The sequence below is a fragment of the Neomonachus schauinslandi genome, chromosome 5, assembly GCF_002201575.2.
Source record: "Neomonachus schauinslandi chromosome 5, ASM220157v2, whole genome shotgun sequence".
Taxonomy (NCBI): Eukaryota; Metazoa; Chordata; class Mammalia; order Carnivora; family Phocidae; genus Neomonachus; species Neomonachus schauinslandi.
This window is the reverse complement of record NC_058407.1, coordinates 92,297,974-92,320,060: the sequence shown is the minus strand read 5'-3', so window position 1 is coordinate 92,320,060 and position 22,087 is coordinate 92,297,974. Positions and strand designations below refer to the sequence as shown.

Below are 22,087 nucleotides of genomic sequence, written 5' to 3'. Positions count from 1 at the left end.
TCGCATGCTTTTCTGACTGAGCCAGCCAGACACCCCAGTCACTTTTTCTTGCTGGCTTCTCATCTCTGACACAAAAAGGCTACCCCAGTAGTAATATTCAGATGACAAACTGAATTCCCAAAATAACTCTTTCTGTAGTGCTAAGTAATTGCTGTGGTTCCTGGGAGTTTAAGTGGCTCCAAGCACTGATATACACTGAAGTGTAATAATCTGTCACTATGTTCACCCTTAGAATGAATCTCATAGTAACAAATAACATTGGTGAGTATACAGAAAGCTGTGTTTTTCCCCAAACTGCGGTCAGGGTGTTATGACCCCAAAAAAAATTCAAGTCATTCACACAACTTGGGATATAAAAAGTTAGATATATCCTTTACCATATCATTCTAGAAGAACCAAAAATGGGATGAAATTAAATCTTTTAGGGGAAAAGAAAGAGTTCTGAAAATAATTTCTTTCCACATTTTTCATGGTCATGATGCAACCTCAGCAAAATCTGTAGCCAACACCCAAGTCAGCAAGCATTGACTTAATTTAGAAAAAGTATTCAAAACAGTCAAGGAAAAAAAATTAGCAATTCTTTAACTTGAGATTTTATTCCAATCACTATGTTCTAAAAATGAACAGCCACTGATGAGCTGTTTATTGAAAACCAACACATACTTCATATTGTTTTTGTCAATGTTTTCAGGAACCTGTAGAAAACAGAAACACCAGGCAAAATTTTCTATCAGCAGAGCGTCTTACCCAACCATGGGATCTAACACAATAGCCCGGGGTTCCTCTAAGTCCTCTGAAATCAAGATCTTCCTCATGGTCCCATTGAGCCTCGTCACTTCTATCCGATCAGTGCCTGTGTCTGTCCAATAAAGATTTCGGGCAACCCAGTCAACAGCAATGCCATCAGGATGTGCAATTTGAGCGGTGACCACAAACTGACTGCCAGATCCATCTATGAATGAGCGGCGTATGGCCCTCACTTCATCATCAGTCCAGTAGATATAGCCTTCCACAGGATCATAATCTATGGCAATGGCATGACGGATGTCTTCCAACTGTAAAACAATGTCTGTGAAATCTGGTGTATCCAAAGAAATGCGTCTCAAGTCTGTCCTTCGTGCTAAAAGCAGTAATTCAGTGGCACCTAGAACAATAAAGTGAGATAAATGAAGAAAAAATTCAAAACCACAGGCAAAATTTAGTCACTCTAAATAAAGAATGCAGAACTTCTTCAGGAATTGAAAAGTAAAGGAGTATAAAAGGATACTCAGGGTCCATCTAGGGTGGAAATGGAAAGTAACATAGTGAACCAGGAATAGCTTGACTATGAGATCAAGCTCTATAATGGCTCAGCTCTCCAAATCAAGTTTTGATTCCTTCTCTGGTTCATTTGTTATATAGCCCCTGAAATTAATAACAGCTATTTAAAGGTATAATGAAGAGTGACTACGTAATGACTAAGAAGTTGAGTAGCTGAGTATTAAAGGAAGAAGGAGACACAGGATATAGGTCCTTTGTTTGAGAAGTATGTTTACAAAGGTAAATGAATCCAAGACAAAGATCTTTTGTGTTTGATGCGAATGTTCTAAAATTGGATTGTGATGGTTTCACAACAGTAAATTAGTTAAAAACCACTGAATTGTACACTTGAAATGACTGAAATTTATAACACGTAAATTATATTTCAGTTAAGCTGTCTTAACAAAGAGAACTATAGGGCAATGCTTGACATAATTAATGACAGAGAGAGCTATGGTGAAGGAAAAAGCAGCCGCAAAGAGAGGGAATCAGATAAATGTAACATGATGGTTAACAGTTAAGAGTTGTAGATCTGACAGAACTGTTGGATTCAAGTTCCTATACAAACTTAGGCAAAACTTCATCTCTCTAGTTTCTTCATTTATATCTCACAGGGTTGCTGTGAGGATTAAATAAGATCCATGTAAAATTCAGAAATGTACTGAACATATAAGTATTTGATAAATATTAGCTAATATATTATTACTATCATTAGAAAAGAAACACCTTCAAATTTTTATTTCACTGAGTTTTAAATCAGATTTATTTATGAAATGTTTTTAACTCAAAGTAGTATTCAATAAAAACACAGCTAAGAATGAGGACATTAAGCTCAATCTTTTTTTTTGTTTTTATTTTTTAATGTTCAAGTAAAGAACCAGTAAAATCATCTAACTATAAAAGATAGTAAGCAAGCTGACATCTGAAAGAGTGAAAAAAGATTCCCAAAGAAGTGAGTCTAAAAGAAAATACTGGCATTTAGCTTCACATCAATCTGGAATTATACTTGAAAAAACTGAGAAGAGGAGTAAAGCTCTCAACAACAGCTTTTTGACTCAAGGACTAAGTATAGATGAACTCGATCTTAGAGAAAATACAGCCCTAAATACCACAGCAGGCACCAAGCAGGAGTAACTTTGTACCATTCGCTGCCTCTGCTAACTACCAAAAGGAGCCAGCCCCAAAACTCTGCAAACAAAGAAGTCATAGAAAGTGAAACTGTTAATTTGAGCAAGGTGATCAAAACAGAATAGTTAACTTCAAGCTACTACATGTAAAATGTACATCTAAAATTCAAAATACTAGTTAAACATGTACATTTGCCCTGCTGTGAGTGAGTAGACAAACCACTATTGCTAAAATATTAAATCCTCTGTTTTAAAGTCAGGCTACATTTTTAAACAAAAAAGCAACATTACAAAAACCTTTTGTTTTAAACTGAAACCAAATTATTGTTTGCCATGGAAACCATCTGACAAGAAGAGTCAGCCAGCTTCACCTTTGACTATGAGGATAATTTATCAATGCCAACTCATGACAAATAACCTGTGTACCAGTCAATTCCATCTCTCTGACTCCCTGACCCCCTTGCCAGGAACTCACTAACCCACTCTGAAATAAAGGCTTCTGCTTTTCAGAGTTAGATAAAGAAGCCACTGCTAAATGTAACAATTTTCTTACCAGGTCTTGCTGGTGGCTAGAAAACCAGATAGTGATCGGTAGGGGTAAGAACGAAGAATAATATTCTCATTAAGAAGAAAAAGAGAAGAACTGGTGTTCTCCCAAACCAGAAGTCCCTTGAAATGTCCTAACTCAACATATTTCTCCAATATGCCCTCTTTCTATAGGGAGTTAAGAGAGTAAGGAGAAGAGGCAGTGGTTAAGTACAGAATGAGGTTGCTTTAAAAACAGAATATGGAATTTTTTTTCTTCTTCTGAAAGCACTTCTCTGTTGTTAAAAAGCAATTAAAAATATCATTCAATAATTTTTTAGGAATATACCAACCCGATGATAAGTCATTATAGTTGAAAGTTTAGTAAACAGTATTTCCTTGCACAGAGGTCCTTTATTTACAAACGCTACCAACTGTTTAAAATAAATTCTTTAAGAAAAGTAATATTTTCACAAGAATCAATTGTGATATCAATGACTGACATTACATAAAAAAGAAATAGCACCTAATTTTTTTCAAAAATAGCATGTTAAAGATTTAGTTAAAATGCTAAAATAACTTATAAAACAGTATTAAAGAGATGCCCTAAAACACAAAACACCCCTGTTATAGAACTGATTGTGAAGACAAAGATTAAGCAACTAGTCTCCCCAACACTGTAACCTACAGAGCTTATTATAGAGAAACAAAATAAATCATAAAGAATTCCAATTGCTATCTGAAATTTTTCCTTCTTGGAGACCATCTTCTTACCATCTTTGCAGGTTTTTCCATTCTCCAGGAGTTTGACCCCAGTTGGACAAGCACACTGATAAAAAGGCTTGACTGGAGACATCAAACACAAGTGGGAACAACCACCATTATCAATTCCACATGGATTTGTAGCTGTCAAATATAAATCACACTGATTAATACCAATGATTATGGATGCCCTCCCTCACTCTAGGTACACAAAGGTTAACAACCATAACATGAGCAACTGCGATAAACCAAATTATTACCAAATGTCATCCAGGTGCTTGACTACCAAACCATTTGCAAGGAAGAGAATTAATCAGTGAGAACTGACTTAGCATTTTGTACCCAAAGAGGAATACACAAGAAATAAAGCAGAGGCCCCTGCCCTAAAAGAGCTTACAATCTAGTCAGTATGCCAAAATTAACTAGAAAACAATGAAACTAAGTGCTATCTTGCACATGATAGACATCAATAAGTATAGAGTCAAATGGAAAGTAAATCACTAAGGACTAAAGAAGAAAACTTTCATGGAGGACATAGGACATGAAAGGACCTCTGAAGGATAGGAAAAATTGATAGGAGGACATTTCAAATGTGGTAAAACTGTATGAATAAAAGCTTGGAGGCTGTACATTGGGAGAGATAATAAGGCAAATAATCTAACTAGATATATTAAGGTTTCTGTTGACTCGTAAGAGCTAAAGCTGAGTGAGCACAGAGAATGGGAACAAATTGTGGTGGAGGGCACTGAAAGCCAAGAAAAGTAATTAGAATGTTGAAAAATCCACTTTGGAAAGATTAACATGGAAAAGATACGTATAATAGATTAAGAGGAAAAACTGAGAAGCAGAGATTAATTAGCACTTTTGTCAAAACACTGGAAAGGGATGGATTTAAATAATATTCATTAAAAAATCAACATAAGATGGAGACCAACAAAATATGAAAGATAAAGCAATGATAACTGCGAATTTTGAAACTAATAAAATATAAAGGATCAACAGTGCCATTAAACAAAAGCAAAAAACAAACAGGGAAATTCTCTCCTAAGGGCTAAACATGAGAATAAAAAATTCATACAATACTTTTACAAAAGGGCAACATATACATTTAAAAACATTTTTATGGACTCATGATCATCAGATTCCAATATAATATATTCATTATTTAACTACCTCCCCCTAAATGGATAGAGCTAATACAAAGCAATGCAGAATTCAAATACCCTTTATTTTTGGCTATGGAATACAATCTGAAATATACTTAGACACATGCCAGACATTTATTTATATACAAGTGCCAAACACTTAACATTCTCATATTCCTTTTAAACCTAATTCTACTCCTCTCTTACAAAATTGTTGCCAGCAGCCGAAGCCCAAGTCACTGCAAAGGTTGACCAAAAATAGAAGCAAAACTAAGAAAAAGGGCGGTGGGGGGCGGGGGGGAGCGGGGGGAGTATGCACAGAAAAAGCAGGTACTTTATTAGGCAACCTAAGGTACTTAAATTCACCAGTTAGATTCACAGAGGTTTCTATTTAAGAAAAGTGCTTGTTTGTTTTTAAAAACACATTAGAGAGAAATAATATAAAGAAGAAATGCACTTGTGTATAAGCTTAGCTATCTCAATTTCTTATTTTATTTCTCTCTTCTCAGCCACCATAACCCCAGACCCAAACAAAGGGCTGAGGTGGCCAACAGTGATAGACAACAAGGTACAAATGGTTTAGGCTGCCATTTAACCTGAATTATATTTTGACATTCTCCCCATGTTTTATGCCTTCCTACTACCTTTGGATATGTCCTCTCTGCTCCTTCCTTCACTAAAGCCAGACATCTGAGTGCTAAAGCTATTCCAACTTGCAATTTAAAAATCAGGATCACTTACCATTTGGCTGCCTCTGCTGGCTGAAGGCATGTATATCCATGGGAGAGAAGATGTTAGAATGGATTTCACGCAGACCCTCGCCAGTGTACTTGTTGCAAGCCAAAATGGAGTGTGTATTCCAGTCAGTCCAGTACAATGTGTCCTCAAATAATGTCAAGGCAAAAGGATGTGGAAGGGAACCTTTAACCACTGCCTGCCTATTAACAAAAACAGAAAAACTCAAACATTTCTAAATTTTCTTTTATCGAAACTTGATTTTGCCCATTAAAACATCTTGTTTTCCATAATAACACACACAAATCCCAAGTAACACATATCTCAAGGTCAAACACACCTATGAAAAATAAGTCACGTGATAAATTTGAATGTATTTTCATAGTGTCCAAAATTCCCAACCAAGTACTTGGCAACAGGCCCCAGGTTCATTACAAACTAGCAGAGAGAAGGCTCAAGTACTAGCACTGCTGTCAATTCCCATCTCTGGACTCACATCTTCCATCCTTCCACAAAATTCATGTTGTTAGAAGACAGGTGGGCAAAAAGAAAAATCCCAAGGTTTAAAGTTGGCACTGTGAAGTAGCTTTATATCTGCAATAGGTTTTCCCCTTCTTGATGTGTAAAAACAAAGAATCTGAGCCTGTTTCTTCCATCATCTCATATGGTTTTGGTAAGTGAAAGTAAAAACATATACTTGAGGCTAAAAAAGGTGTTCTGGTGGGGAGCTCCTTCTGCAAACCCCAGTCTAGCTCTGGTAAAGAATCATTTGTGCTTGCTTTCTGCTATATGGTTACTTAATCTCCACAAGTCAGGTAGCAAAAAAAAAAACCAACAAGTGCTGCCACAGGCATCAAGGTCCATGAGACAAAGCAGACCCAAAAATCTCACAAGCAATCCATACTATATGAAAGGAAAGGCAGAGAGCCTGATTAGTGCTCAACCACAGAACTTTGCAGTGTCGTGGAGAGTTTATTAGTAAATATTCCTGAATAATGAACAAATCATGTTCTGCTCCAAAATAATATTCAAGAAAAAAACTCGATATTTATCTAATGTCAAATATAATATTTTCATAAATAGACTGGGAGGGAGGAATGGAAAGTATAAGCAACTGAAGAGAAATGAACATTACATATTTTAGAGAAGATAATCCAGTTTTTAGGTCCTGGACATCACTTGATGATCTAAAATACTGAAGAGACCACCAGCATACTAAATTAAATTCAAGAGCAGTAAGATAATTTTTATCTAAGCAGAGTTAATATCTGTTATTGTACATGGAATGGTCCTAGCCTAAGGTGTTTTAAATTCAGGCCCGATTTTTAAAAAACTGAATACAAGATTAGCATGACCAGTTTACCGAACAAATTTTCTATTTTGGACACTCATCCCTACTCTGCCAGCCCACATCACCACAATTTTCTCCTCTCATTTTTCTTCTTTTTCCCCTAGCAGATTACTTTTCCTTCTCATTTCCCCAAAAGAACTGTCACAATGTCAACTTCTGAGGTAGTTTCTTCCACTTTTTAAATGAATGGCTTTTACCAAAGTGTTTATGTTATTTACAGGAATGAAATCATAGTTTAAATCCAAATTTAAATAGGTCTACATATTTCACACTAAAATCTACCAAAATTCAGTAATGGTAAGAGAGTTCTGAAAAGCTGCCAAGAAAGAAGTAACACAACTGAAAAAGGAAGAATAGTAATAAATGACTTAGCATTTCATTAACCACCCTAAATAACTACAAATTCCATAATCAAATCTTTGAAAAACTTTGGGAAGAAAAAAAAGCCTTCTAAGTCCTTTATATATTTTTAAATAAAAAGTTAAAATTCACTCTCTGAAGTAAATACAGGAAAACAAACAGGAACAACAAAATCCCTTCCTAAAAGATACACTCACTTTATATACTGACTAAAAACATTTATATATTGGTAAGAAATCAGACAGACCTGAGTTCAATGTCCCTCTGACACTTACTACTTACATCATTTCTGCAAACTTTATTTTCTCTATCTATAAATGAAAGATAATAATCTATCCCCATTGAGTTACTGTAAAGATTAAATGATAATATATGCAAAAGCATTCAGCATTATGCTTGGTACTTAATAAACATTTCACAAATAATCCCTCAATTTTAGGATATATATTTTTCAATATTTTAATATCCCTGAGATGGGGTAACATTTTACAACTGAGGTGTACATTTCCTGTATTAGTTTGTAAATCAATAAAAAGTTCTTAAAATCCATGTCATATTAGAATCAAGTAAATACTAGACTCTGACTTATTTATATTCCCAAGATCTCACACAACACTGTATACACAAATTAAATGGAATGATTAGACATTCAGTAAATGCTTGATAAAATTAAACATCTAAATGACATATGTAATTAACAGAGCTGAACAAAAAGCAGAATTAAGAAGGCTATCACTCATTCTTAACATATTCTTTGGTATTTATTGATTCATCCAAGCAATGGTGACTTGTTTCTGAAAATGGAGATAACTGTACATAATCTTCACCTTTCATCTCTCTGGTTGGGATTACTAAGTAGGCCCACCTCTTGGTTTCTCCCTGAAAACATAAGTTTCTTCAAGGAGGAGTTGATCATGGGTACCAAAAACAAAATGGCAGGCAAGATCAAAACCCAGTTCTTCAGTAGTATGTCACAATAACAGGAGTTAAAAAATGGATCTGCACTATGAAGACCAATGGAAAAAAACTGAGACGGCTGTTGATACTTTGACTTAGTGCTGACAACCTCTGAGTATCATCCCTTCCCTGTGTCTGTCATTTTCAGCAGTGTACTGATAGGGCTCAATCCCACCAATACCCCCAATACCCCCAAGTACATGAGCCACTTGCTACCTCTTTCGTATTCCATGCTTGGTGGGTGCCTCTTTCAAATTCTCCACCAGTTGGACTTATCCTTTATAGAACACCTGTGCACTTGTATTCACTTTCTCTGTTTCTGGACCTCTTCCCAGAAAGCTGTCCTCTGCCCCTGTTTCAGAATTCCCCCACCTGTGTGGGTAATAAATCTTTGTTTGGTCATACCAAAGCACTACTGTCATGAATTCTGACATGTGAACCTAACCTTGGAAGGGAGTTTCCCTCATCGTAGTGAAGCTGCTATAATACCTAATATATTGTTATATGGTGAAGCTGTTATAACACCTAATATATATACCACTGCTACCAGTGGTAGCAGCAAAGGTTTGGAAAATCTCCACAAGCCCTCCACATGAAAGCACAACGAGGCAGCAAAACCAAAAACCCACGGCAACATTCACAACAGAGCTAAGTAAAAAAATATTACCACAAAATCCAAAAAGGTATGGAAAACTACTAACAGCCGTAAGACCTGACTGGCCTCAGTACTTCTGCAGGAGGAATCAGAAAGAAAAAACAGGGCCTTCAGGAGACCTAAGAACAGGAGAACACACAAGATAGGTAACAATGAAATGTAGGGCAAACAAATATGAGAACATCAGCTGACTAGGAGGGGTTCTGGCCACTCCAAGAATGAGTGAATACAATGAATTCATGGTTGGCGCTGAAAGGGCTAGTGCACTTTAACCCACTGTGAACTCTCAAAGCTGACATTCCAGGGCTCCCTTCCAGACAAAGCCCCATACTGAGGATAAATTCCTGGAAGCAGAATGAAAAATGAGAATGACAGGTACAAGAGAGATAATGGAAAAATAAGGCACAAAAAAAAGTGGGAAAAGGAATCAGAGTCAGGAAATGTCAGAAAGCAAGCTGCCAGGACAAGAAATTTTTTAAAAATAAAAGATATGAAATACAAAGGACAGGGGAGAGAACAGAATTATCCTGGAGCAAGGAAATGACCAAATGGTAACTTAAATCCTCAGGAAAAATTAAGGAGTACCAGAAACAGCAAATACGTAGGTTAATACAAAAAGACTCCAGGCACCTGGGTGGCTCAGTCAGCGGAGTGTCTGCCTTAGGCTGAGGTCATGATCCCAGGATCCTGGGATAGAGCCCCACATCAGCTCCCAGCTCAGCAGGGGAGTCTGCTTCTCCCTCTGCCCCTCCCCCCACTCATGCTCTCTTGCAAGCGCACACTCTCTTTCTCTCACATAAATAAAATCTTTAAAAAAAAAGACTATATAATGCTTTCTCCTTTTTTCTTTTTAACCCTTATAAAACATGTAAGGTCATACTAATAATGATTATAACATGATATTGGTTATAATAGAAATGTAATATAAATGACAATAATAGGGGCGCCTGGGTGGCTCAGTCATTAAGTATCTGCCTTCAGCTCAGGTCATGGTCCCAGAGCCCCGCACCGGGTTCCCTGCTCGGTGGGAAGCCTCCTTCTCCCTCTACCCCTCCCCCAGCTTGTGTTCCCTCTCTCGCGGTCTCTCTCTCTCTGTCAAATAAATAAATAAAATCTTTTTAAAAAATAAATGACAATAACAGCAAAAAGGAAGGGAGAGGGAATGGAGACACACTAGAGTAAAATTTCTATAAAGGAATTAACTCAGTATTATCATAAAGTTGATTTAAACAAAATGCATACTGCAACCCTTAGAATAAACACTAAAACTGTTTTATTCTCAAAAATATAGTTCAGGGGCACCTGGGTGGCTCAGTCGTTAAGCATCTGCCTTCGGCTCAAGTCATGACCCAGGGTCCTGGGATTGAGCCCCGCATGTGGCTCCCTGCTCAACAGGAGGCCTGCTTCTCCCCCTCCCACTCCCCCTGCTTGTGTTCCCTCTCTCGCTGTGTCTCTCTCTGTCAAATAAATAAATAAAATCTTTTAAAAAAATACATAGTTCAAAAATTGGGGCACATGGGTGGCTCAGTCAGTTAAGTGTCCGAGTCTTAATTTCGGCTCAGGTCATGATCTCAGGGGTGTGATATCAAGCCCCGAGACAGGTTATGTGCTAGGCGTGGGGCCTGTTTAAGATTCTCTCTTCTTCTCCCTCTGCCCCTCCACACTCTCTCTCCCACTCTTAAAAAAAAAAAAAAAAAAAAATCAACAAATCAACAAAGGAATTATCTACTAGAAAATATCTACTTGGGGCGCCTGGGTGGCTCAGTTGTTGAGCTTCTGCCTTCAGCCTAGGTCATGATCTGGGATCAGCCCCGCGTTGGGCTCCCTGCTGCCGGGGAGGAGGGGAGCCTGCTTCTCCCTCTCCCTCTCCCACTCCCTCTGCTTGAGTTCCCTCTCTCTGTCAAATAGATAAATAAAATCTTAAAAAAAAAAAAAAAAAGAAAACAAGGGGTGCCTGGGTGGTTCAGTCGTTAAGCGTCTGCCTTTGGCTCAGGTCATGATCCCAAGAGTCCTGGGATGGAGACCCACATCGGGCTCCCTGCTTAGCGGAAAGCCTGCTTCTCCCTCTCCCGCTCCCCTTGCTTGTGTTCCCTCTCTCACTGTGTCTCTCTCTGTCAAATACATAAATAAAATCTTAAAAAAAAAAAAAAAACGAAAACAAAAAGAAAATACTTAATACAAAAGAAGGCAAAAAAGAACAGATATGAAAAAACAAACATCAAAATGTCAGATGTAAACCCAACCATATCATTAATAACACTGAATGTGAATAAACACCTCAATCAAAAAGGCAAAAGGTTGGGGGATGCCTGGGTGGCTCAGTCGGGTAAGCCTCTGCCTTCAGCTCAGATCATGATTCCAGGGTCCTGGGATCGAGGCTGAGTTGGGCTCTCTGCTCAGCGGGGAGCCTGCTTCTCCCTCTCCCTCTGCCTGCGACTCCCCCTGCTTGTGCGTCCTCTCTCTCTGTCAAATAAATAAATAAAATCTCTTAAAAAAAAAAAAGGCAAAAGTTTGAGCACCTTAAATATAGTTTTTCCTTTTCAAAAAAATACCTCTCTATATATAGACAAAGATTGTTAGACTGGGTGAAACAAAACAAGATTCAACTATATGCTGTCTACAAGAGACACATTTTATATTCACAGATACAAACTGAGAGTAAAAGGTCACAGTAAACAGTAACCATTAAGAGAGATGGAGTGACTCTATCAGACAAAATATACTTTAAGACAAAAAATATACAAGGGTAAAGAAGCACATTTTATAATAACAAAGATTCAAATTATCAGGAAGATACAACTATAAACATATACACACAAAAAACAAAACCTCAAATGAAGAAAAACCTGACAGAAGTGAAGAGAGCAATAGACAGTTCAACATTAACAGTCCAAGGTCTCACTCAACATCCTACTTTCACAGAAGTATAGAACTAGACAGAAATGAAATGCCTGGCTGGCTTAGTTGATAGAGCATGCAACTTTTAAAAAAAATATTTTACTTATTTACTTGAGAGAGAGTGTGCATGAGTGGGGGGAGGGGCAGAGAGAGGAGAGGCAGACACCCCGCTGAGCAGCGAGACCAATGCAGGGCTGGATCCCAGACCCTGGGATCACAACCTGAGCCGAAGGCAGACACTTAAATTTGACTGAGCCACCCAGGTGCCCCTAGAGCATGCAACTCTTGATCTCGGGGTTGTAAGTTTGAGCCCCACATTGGGTATAGAGATTACTTAAAAATAATTTTTTTTTTTAACAACTGGACAGAAAATCATCAAGGATATGGAAATCTGAACATTATCAACCAATTTAGCCTCTAAAGAAAATTCTCATCCAGTAACAGGAGAACATACATTCTTCAAAGTATGCATGGAACCTACTCCAGGATAGACCACATACTAGGTCACAGAATAAATCTCATTTCATTTGAAAAAAGACTGAATCAGGGGCGCCTGTCTTTGGCTCAGGTCATGGTCCTAGGGTGCTCGTATGTGCGCTCTCTCCTTTTCTCATATAAATAAATAAAATCTTAAAAAAAAAAAAAGACTGAATCATATAAAGTGTATTCTCTGAGAACTACAGAATTCATTAATAAATCAACAAAATTTGAGAAATTCACAAATGAGAATTTTCTAAATTCTTCCTTAATGTCTTCTCAATAAGCAATGGGTCCAAGAAGAAATCACAAGAAATTCTTTTAAATATTTTCAGATAAAAGGAAATGAAAATATGACAAAAAATTTATTAAAAAATGTATGGGATACCACCAAAGCAGTGCTTAGGGTAAATTCTATAAATTTACCCCTTAAGCGCCTGTATTAGAAAAGAAGATAATCTCAAATCAATAAACTAAGCTTCAAGCTTAAGAAACTAGGGGAAAAAAAGAGCAAACTAAATGCAAAGCGAGCATAAGAAAGAAAATAAAAATATTAGGGTGGTGATCAATGAAATATTACAAAACAAAAACAGTAGAGAAAAAAATTCAGTAAAACTGCATGTGGATTCTATGAAAAGATCCACAAATCTGACTATCCTTTAGGTAGACTGGGACCCCAAAAGAGAAAAGAAGTAAACTGGGAAATTTGTGAATAAAATCATGAATAGAAGAGGGACATCACTATTGACCTTACAGAAATTAAAAGGATTATAAGGAGATATGAATAACTTTATGACAACCTAGACAAAATGGAAATATTCCTAGAAAGAAACAAATTAACAAAAGTGAAAAAAATTTTTAAAAATTAAAAAAATTTAAAAAGATAGTAGGAAGGGAAAAATGAAGGGGAGGAAGTGGAGGGGGAGATGAACCATGAGAGACTATGGACTCTGAGAAACAAACTGAGGGTTCTAGAGGGGAGGGAGGTGGGGGGAAGGGTTAGCCTGGTGATGGGTATTAAAGAGGGCATGTATTGAATGGAGCACTGAGTGTTATACGCAAACAGTGAATCATGGAACACTACATCAAAAACTAATGTAATGTATGGTGATTAACATAACATAATAAAAGAAAAAAAAGTGACTCAAGAAGAAATTTAAAAAAACCCTAAACACCTAGAACAATTAAAGAAATTGCCTTAATAACTTAAAATCTTCCCATAAAGAAATCCCTAGGCCCAGATAACTTCACTAATGACTTCTACTAACTATTACAGCGGAAATACTATCTATCCCATACCCTTCCAGAAAATAGAGGAAGAGGAACTTCCCACCTCATTCCATGAGGTTAGTATTATACTGATACCAAGGCCAAAGACAGAATAAGAAAAATAAACTACAGACCAATACCTCTAATGAATAAAGACATAAAAGTCCTCAACAGAATGTCAGCAAACTGAAACTAGTAACATCTAAAAAGGATTCTAAACCATGACCAAATGGGATTTACCCCAAGAAGCCAAGAGTGGTTTAACAACTAAAAACAATTAATGTAATTCATCCTGTTCACAAAATAAAAAACAAAATCACATGATCATCTCAATAGATGCAGAAAAAGCACTGGACAAAATATAATACCTGTCATGGTATATATTGTGAAGAAACTAGGAATAGAAGGAAACTTCCTCAACCTCATTAAGGTGTCTACAAAAAACCTACTGCTAAGATCATGCTCAATGGCAAAATAATAATAATAATAATAAATAATAATAATAATTAATGATTTCCCCCAAAGATCAGGGTCAAGCAAGAATGTCTTCTATTCAACACTGTAACAGAGGATCTAGTCAGTACTATCAAAACAGGAATAGAAAGAAGGCATCTAGATTGGAAAGGAAGAAGTAAAACTGCCATTATTCATAAGTGTCATGATTCTAAAAACAGAAAATACTAAAGAATTTAAAATATATATATATACACAGAAATAAATTGCATTTCTATATACTAGCAATGAAAAAAACCAGAAATTCATATGATCAACTAATATTTGACAAGAAAGCCAAGAATACTCAGTGGAGAAAAGACAGCCTCTTCAATAAATGGTACAGGGAAAATTAGACATGCACATGTAAAAGAATGAAACTAGACCCCTATCTTATACCACTTACAAAAATTAACTCAAAATGGACTAAAACCTTAAATCTAAGAGCTGAAAAACATAAAATACCTAGATGAAAACATAGGGGGAAAAAGCTCCTTGACATGGTTCTTGACAATGATTCTTTGGATATGACATCTAAAGCACTAGCAACAAAATCAAAAATAAGCAAATGGGACTTCATCAAACTAAAAAGCACTACACAACAAAAGAAGTGATCAACAAAATAAAAATGTAACCTACAGAGTGGGAGAAAATATTTGCAAATCATGTATTTGCTAAGGGGTTAATATCTAAAATATACAAAGAACTTATATAACTCAGTATCAAAAACAAACAAATAATCCAATTAAAAATTAGGCAGAAGACCGGTGCACCTGAGTGGCTCAGTCGTTGGGCGTCTGCCTTCAGCTCAGGTCATGATCCCAGGGTCCTGGGATCGGGCCCCGCATCAGGCTCCCTTTTCAATGGGAAGCCTGCTTCTCCTTCTCCCACTCTCCCTGCTTGTGTTCCCTCTCTCGCTCTCTCTGTCAAATGAATGGATAAATTCTTAAAAAAAAATTAGGCAGAAGACCTAAAACGACATTTTCCAAAGAAGATATCCAGATGGTCAACAGGTACATGAAAAGATGTTCAACATCACTAGTCATCAGGGAAATGCAAATCAAATCCACAATGATGTATCACCTCATGCCTCTTAGAATGGCTATCATTAAAAAGACAAGAGATAGCATACAGGGAATATAGTCAATGGTACTGTACTAGAATTATATGGTGACAGACAGTGGCTACACTTGTAGTAAGCATAACATAAGGTATAAACTTGTCAAGTCACCATGTTGTGCACTTGAAACTGATGTCAGATTGTTCGATTAAAAAAAAAAAAAGGGAAGGAAGATTCATCCATATCTAGAAGGAGGCAGGATAATGTCACATTGGCTGCACTGTGTGACTGTCTGACTCCCAACTAGAATGGACCTCTGGAAGGCAGCAATGTTATTTGCTCTGTGCACTGGATTATGGTCATGGTCAGTGCCTAGAAAGTTGCCTGAACCTAGTGGGGCTTCCTATATAGTTGATGACTGTCCCAAATGCTCACCCTCAGCGATCTCTGTTTTAGATTCACCCAGACAGGGACTCCACAGACAGAATCTCAAATCTTTTCAAATGGGAAAAAAGCTTAGCCCCAGGCCATGGGGGACAGCGAGGAAAGAGCCAGAAGCCTCCTCATGGGGACAAGGAAAATGATAAATCAGCTCAACCATGGGCCCCCCAGTAGACCTTTCCATAGGGCTAGACATACATTAACAACAACAACAACAACAACAAAAAACATGAGATAGCAAATGCTGGCAAGGATGTGGAGAAAAGGGAACCTTTGTGCACTGATGGTGGGAATATAAATTGGTACAGCTACTATAGAAAACAGTATGGAAGTTCCTCAAAAATTAAAAATAGAGGAGCGCCTGGGTGGCTCAGATGGTTAAGCATCTGCTTTCGACTCAGGTCATGATCTCGGGGTCCTGGGATCAAGTCCTTCATCAGGCTCCCTCAGTGGGGAGAGCCTGTTTCTCCCTCTCCCATTCCCTCCGTTTGTGCTCTCTGGCTCTGTCAAATAAATAAATAAAATCTTTAAAAAAAAATTAAAAATAGAAACATATGATCCAGTAATTCAACTTCTGAGTAAATATCTGAAGGAAACGAAATCACTACGTCAAAGAGATATCTGTACACCCATGTTCACTAAGCATTATTTAAAGTAGCCAAGACATGGAAACAACCTAAGTGTCCATGGACAAATGGATGGATAGAGAAAATGTGGTGTGTTATGTGTACAACAGAATACTATTCAACTATTAAAAAAAAAAAAAAGAAGGAAATCTTGCAACAACATGAATGGACCTTGAGGACATTATACTAAGTGAAATAAGTCACAGAAAGACAAATATTCTATGATCTCATTTAGATATGGCATCTTAAAAGAATACATAAATTGAAATTAACTAAATAATTCATTCACAACACCATAAAAAATAACTGAATATCTGAGAATACATTTGACATAAGAGTGTAAGATGCCTTACAGAAAATGCCGCATAAATCTGAATGTAAGAATTAAAACAATAAAACTCTTAGAAAGAAAACACAGTTGTAAATCTTCATGACTTCGGATTAGACAATGATTTCTAAAGACATCAAAAACACTTTTAGCAAAAGAAAAAGCTAACGGATTACACTTTATCAAAATCAAAAACTTTTGTGCTTCAAAACACACCAACAAGAAAATAAAAACAAAAGCCACAAGTTGAAAGGAAATAATTCTAAATCATATATGCAATGAAAAAAGTGTTTCCAGAATACATAAAACTCTTCAACTAAGATAAATAATTTAAAAGTGGATAAACAACTTGAATAGTGTCTTATACATCTAACTGGGCCTCACATGAAGGAACTACACTGTGTTCAAGAAGACTGTAGGTAGGCCAGACAGAAGTAAAGTTAATACTATATCTGGAGTAGAAAGAAAAGATAAACATTAAAGGCATCTAAACCATTTCATCAAAATCCGGTATTTACTTTTTTTCCAAAGTAATTATTTTTTCCTGATTATATAAAGAAATACATGTATGTTCCCCATAAAAATTTGGAGAGAGAAATGAAAAGAACATCTTTCTAGTCCTTTATTAAAGCATGTGTACAATACATACATGTATATATACAAATACAAGCAATTCCCAAACATCAAGGAATGGAAAAACTGGTTTCTCTTTTTATAATAGTTAAGGTACAACAGGAAACCAACTAAACAACAAGGTTTAGAATTTAAAATTTGGGGCCGCCTGGGTGGCTCAGTCGTTAAGCGTCTGCCTTCGGCTCAGGTCGTGATCATAGAGTCCTGGGATCGAGCCCCGCAACGGGCTCCCTGCTCCACGGAAAGCCTGCTTCTCCCTCTCCCACTCCCCCTGCTTGTGTTCCCTCTCTCGCTGTGTCTCTTTCTGTCAAATAAATAAATAAAATCTTTAAAAAATAAATAAATAAAATAAAATTTGGTAAAAATCCATTTGCTCTAAATTATAGCCCCTGAAGGATAGAAAAGGGCTGGGCCAAACCAAGAAATGATGGGGGTACCTGCACTAAGCCAAGAATAAAGAGCATTTAGCACCCCTAATTACTCAGCTTCTTCACTGGGAATATATGCAAGGTCCCAAAGTCCTTATTTCTCCTCAACAGTGGTTAATCTGCCTTGAGAAAAATGGTTATTTTGAAAGACTCCAACTCTCCCTCTCATCTTGATTATTTTTTTTTTTACAAAAATGAGTTTTTGTAAATTTGTGGCATTTACTGCACCATAATGACCTGTTTTCATTTAACAATGAATTGTAAAGACTTTCACCATGTTATTAAACATTTCTTTCACATTATTTTTGATGGCTATATAACACTCCATTGAATGATTGTGCTGTAATTTAAACATCCATATTGTTTAAAACTCAACATTATATATTAAAATGTTTTTAAGCAGAAACATACATTAAAAAGATTATGAAATGATCAGCTGATGAAAATGTTTTGACCACAAGCTAGCAGGAATCTAATTCTATATTTCCCAAGAGCACTGATTCTGTATTCACTATCTGAGTGTTTGCAACAACTTTAAAGAATTAAGTACCATGAATAATGAGAATCCACTATAATTAACACTATGGAAAATACTTGCTTTTACCAGTAAAGAAAAAATACAATAAAATATATTTTAAAATTTCAAAATGGATAAAATTTTTTTCTTAATGTAAAAAAAATGATAAGAGATTCAGACATACACTGTTTGACAGTAGAAATCATTAAAATCATTTCATGAAAAAAAATGGCCTTAAAATCTCTATGTACCTTGATATACAAATCCTACTTCTAGTAATTAATTCTAAATACATAATCAAAGATACAGATTCATAAGGCTCCTCTTTATTCCAACAATATTTATAGAAGTAAAAAATTACAACTTAAATGTTTCACAATAGGGCAGTATGGTTAAAAACGGATATTGTTCAACATTCAGATTATAGAATCTATATCTTGCATCTATATTTAACAGCATAACTGCTAGATCCTACTCTTTCTTATGCTGTCCATTTTTATTCTTTCCTCCCCCTTTCCCCTTTTTCATGGACTTTTCCCACTAGATTGAGTTTATGTGCTCCCTCTTTGTCTCTAGGGATCTGGAGGATATACAAACTGTTTTACTCAATTTCAATTATCTTTGTTTTTAAGTCATATTTGATCCAATTTAGATAACTATCAACTGCAAGAATAGGCAGTATGTCCTGATAGCCCCACGTATAAGGTAAGACGTTAAGATGGTTTTACTCCTGCAGGCCCTTCTTCCTCATCTAACCATCCCATCATCATTTCTCATTTTTATTATTAACACTTGATATTTACATATTTATTATATACTTTTTAATTTTCTATTTCAAAATATCTCATGGTCCTAAGTTTTAAAAGCACATTAACAGCAATTACTAAATTTAACTCCATGTTTAACTGGTTTCATTCTTCAAAAATATTTAATTATTGACTTCCTCACTCAAGCTCTACATTTTAATTCTAAAGCATATCAAATAACTTTTTCGGAAAGAGCACTGGAAATAGTATATTTTGATTCTTTACATATGTCATATCTTTCTGTTGCAGTAACACATGAACAACCCCTGCATCAACCTCCAGACCTCACATCTTTTCTTCCATCGTTTTCATCTCTGCTTCTCCAAGTTCTGGGAGAATTTCTCAAGGTTAAATTCTACTCCACTGATTTTATTTTTTTGGTTTTTTTTAGTCCTCAATGCTTAAACTGTTTTAAACAATCATGCTCTTTATTATCATTGTTTTTACTGATCTTAAATGTATTCTTTCATACTACTTACTCTATTTGCAAGTATACTGTGTCCTCTTAAACTCTGATAATTTTTTTCTCCCCTGTCTTACAGGAGATTACAGGAAGACATCTGCTCTGATTCCTTGACACAGGTCATTCTTTGGACTGTAGTATCTTCTTGTGTGCCTTTTTTTTTTTTTTTTCTATTTGCTTGTATTTCAGAGGGAGGTCTGTACTTTATTGGAAGTTGAGATCAATTCTGTTACAGCCTAAAAATTCCTGGTCCAGGCTTTCAGATCAAGAAGAGAGAAGGTAAATAAATTTTCAATTTGCAGTTTTACTTTAATTTGGAAATCAAATCATGCAGAGGAGAGGAGGATTTGAGGCTAGCAATAATAGCATATTCATGTATTTTTTTTTGCATGTTTCTGGTAGCACCAGGAAGTCTTTTAATATATGTTGAGTCTGCTTATTCTCCGACACCATTGTGCTCATTCACAGCCAGCTTTAACTACACCTCTGATCTTTGCCTAACATGCTCTAACACGTCAAGTATGGTTGCCATAACATACGTGTCCTTCAGTACCTGGTATGTCTCCCAGAAGTGCTAACAGAATCCAGATGAGGCCTACTTTCACCCTAGCCCACCTCCTCCTCATCATCACCCTCAACTCTAGCCATCACCTCTGGAGAGCTGTGGTTTTATTGTTTATGTGGGCAAATCTCTTCAACTTGCTTCTTTGGGAAGTAGATTCTTCACAAGTTCAGTAGGTAATGAAACATGTCAGTCTGCCTAGGTCTGAGGGGTTTCCTGAAACCCAGGCAAAAAGGGATGGTTAATCACACAACAGCTCAGTCAGATTGGGACATCCTTCAATCTTGAACCCTGCAGAAATTCTTCAAGGTTTCTGGTATTTTGTTATCTTTGCCTAAGGCTCTAGTACTGATACAAAATTCCCCTATGTTTATAGTTCCTGGTTTTAATAACCATTAACTTGATAATGACTATAAATCTATATCGCCCTGTGAGACTGCTCTACTGAGCTGCAGGCTCATAGATCCAAAGGTCTCCAGATTTCATAACTATAGTTTTCTCTAAGCAACTCAACTGCAAACATGTCTAAAGCTGAACGCAACCTCACTCTTTTCCTACATTAAAAGAAGAAAGAAAAAAGAACCTATCCTACTTTTCTGAATCCATCTCAAAGGAATGGCACTTCCATCTAACCAGCCATTCAAAGCAGAAAAAGGAGTTATCACAGATCTATCTTCAGGGAGCTACAGGTAGTTTATCAGGATTGGGTCTTAGTGTGCAAGGAAGGAAATGGTGAGAACATTTTTCTAAAATGAGATAAAGGAATTAGATCATTTAAGTCGCAATGAAGAATCTGTACTTCACCTGAGAATAATGATGATTTACTGGAAGATTTAAGGAAGTGAACTAATTACAAATAATCTTCAAACCATTTTCTATACAACTATCAAATTGGGATTTCTAAAAGATGAATCTAGCCAGGTCAGTTTGCTACCTGAAAATCTCCAATGACTCCCACTACTTTTCAGGATAAAATTCCAAATGCCTATCTTAGAATACTAGACCCGCATGATCTGGCTCCTATCCGTCCTCCTAGACTTGCCTCCAACCATTCCCCCACATTTCCTACTGCTGCTGAATAACACTGACAAAACAAAGTGTTCTTTAATAACCTTAACTTAAAAACCCGACTCTAGTTATTAGGAATTATTTTCTAAAAAGGCCTTAATTATTCCCTCAAGATGTTAAAGTTTACTATTTTTCTTCAGTATCTGTCAAGGCAGGTTAAAATAGCATATTTACACCCTTGATATCTACGTTAAAATCGGTTAACTATATGTGCACCTGTTTCTGAACTCTATTCTGTTCCATTGGTCTCTATCCTTAGATTTAATACCTCATTGTTTTAATTATTCTATCTTTACAGTAAATCTTGAAATCAAGTTGAAAGATGACATACATTTTTTTACCTTAATAAAATCGACTGAACTATTTTAATAGGTTCTAGACATTCCCAAATTTTAGATCCAATTTGTCATTAAAAAAAAGTATGCGCATACGTGTGCACATGCATGTGCACACACACACATTCAAAAACTCCTTTGGAATTTTTGTTGAGACTGTATTGAATCTACAGATCATTTTAGGGAGAAATGCCACCTTAACAATACAGTTGACCCTTGACAATGCAGGGGTAGGGGCACTGACCCCCAACGCAATGGAAAATCCACACATAACTTTTGACTCCTCAAAAACTTAACACCAATAGCCTACTGTTGATCAGAAGCATTACTGATAACATAAAGAGCCAATTTATCAAATGTTTTGTATATGTATTATATATTATATTCTTACAATAAAGTAAGCTAGAGAAAAGAAAATGTTACTCAGAAAATCATAAGGAAGACAAAATACAATTATTGTACTGTATTTTTTTAAAATCTGCATGTAAGTAGACCTGTGCAGTTCAAACCCATGTTGTTCAAGGGTGAACTGTATATTGAAAATTGTTTTTTTAAGCAGGCTCCATGCCCAGCACGACCCTGAGATCAAGACCTGAGCTGAGATCAAGAGTTGGACACTTAATTAAATGAGCCATCCAGGCGCCCGCTGATAACTTTTTTCTTAAAAACTAAATATTGTAGTCTTCCCAAAGATAAATATTGCAGTCTTCCCACTGTTGCAACTGGAGATGAATGAACTATGAATTTTATTATCTCACAAAGCACCTA

The 22,087-nt window shown here is 36.3% G+C and overlaps 1 protein-coding gene across 1 annotated transcript in view; it reads right to left on the bottom strand.

Annotated features, from left to right (window-relative positions):
- Nucleotides 1-22,087, bottom strand: part of LRP6 (LDL receptor related protein 6) — a 174,612-nt gene that overhangs the window by 70,510 nt on the left and 82,015 nt on the right. The window contains exons 4-6 of the mRNA XM_021690515.1: nt 5,600-5,796; nt 3,726-3,857; nt 748-1,144 (exon numbers count right to left, since the gene is read on the bottom strand). Of these exons, the coding sequence (XP_021546190.1) occupies nt 748-1,144; nt 3,726-3,857; nt 5,600-5,796 (726 nt within the window). The remainder of the gene's footprint in view (nt 1-747; nt 1,145-3,725; nt 3,858-5,599; nt 5,797-22,087) is intronic.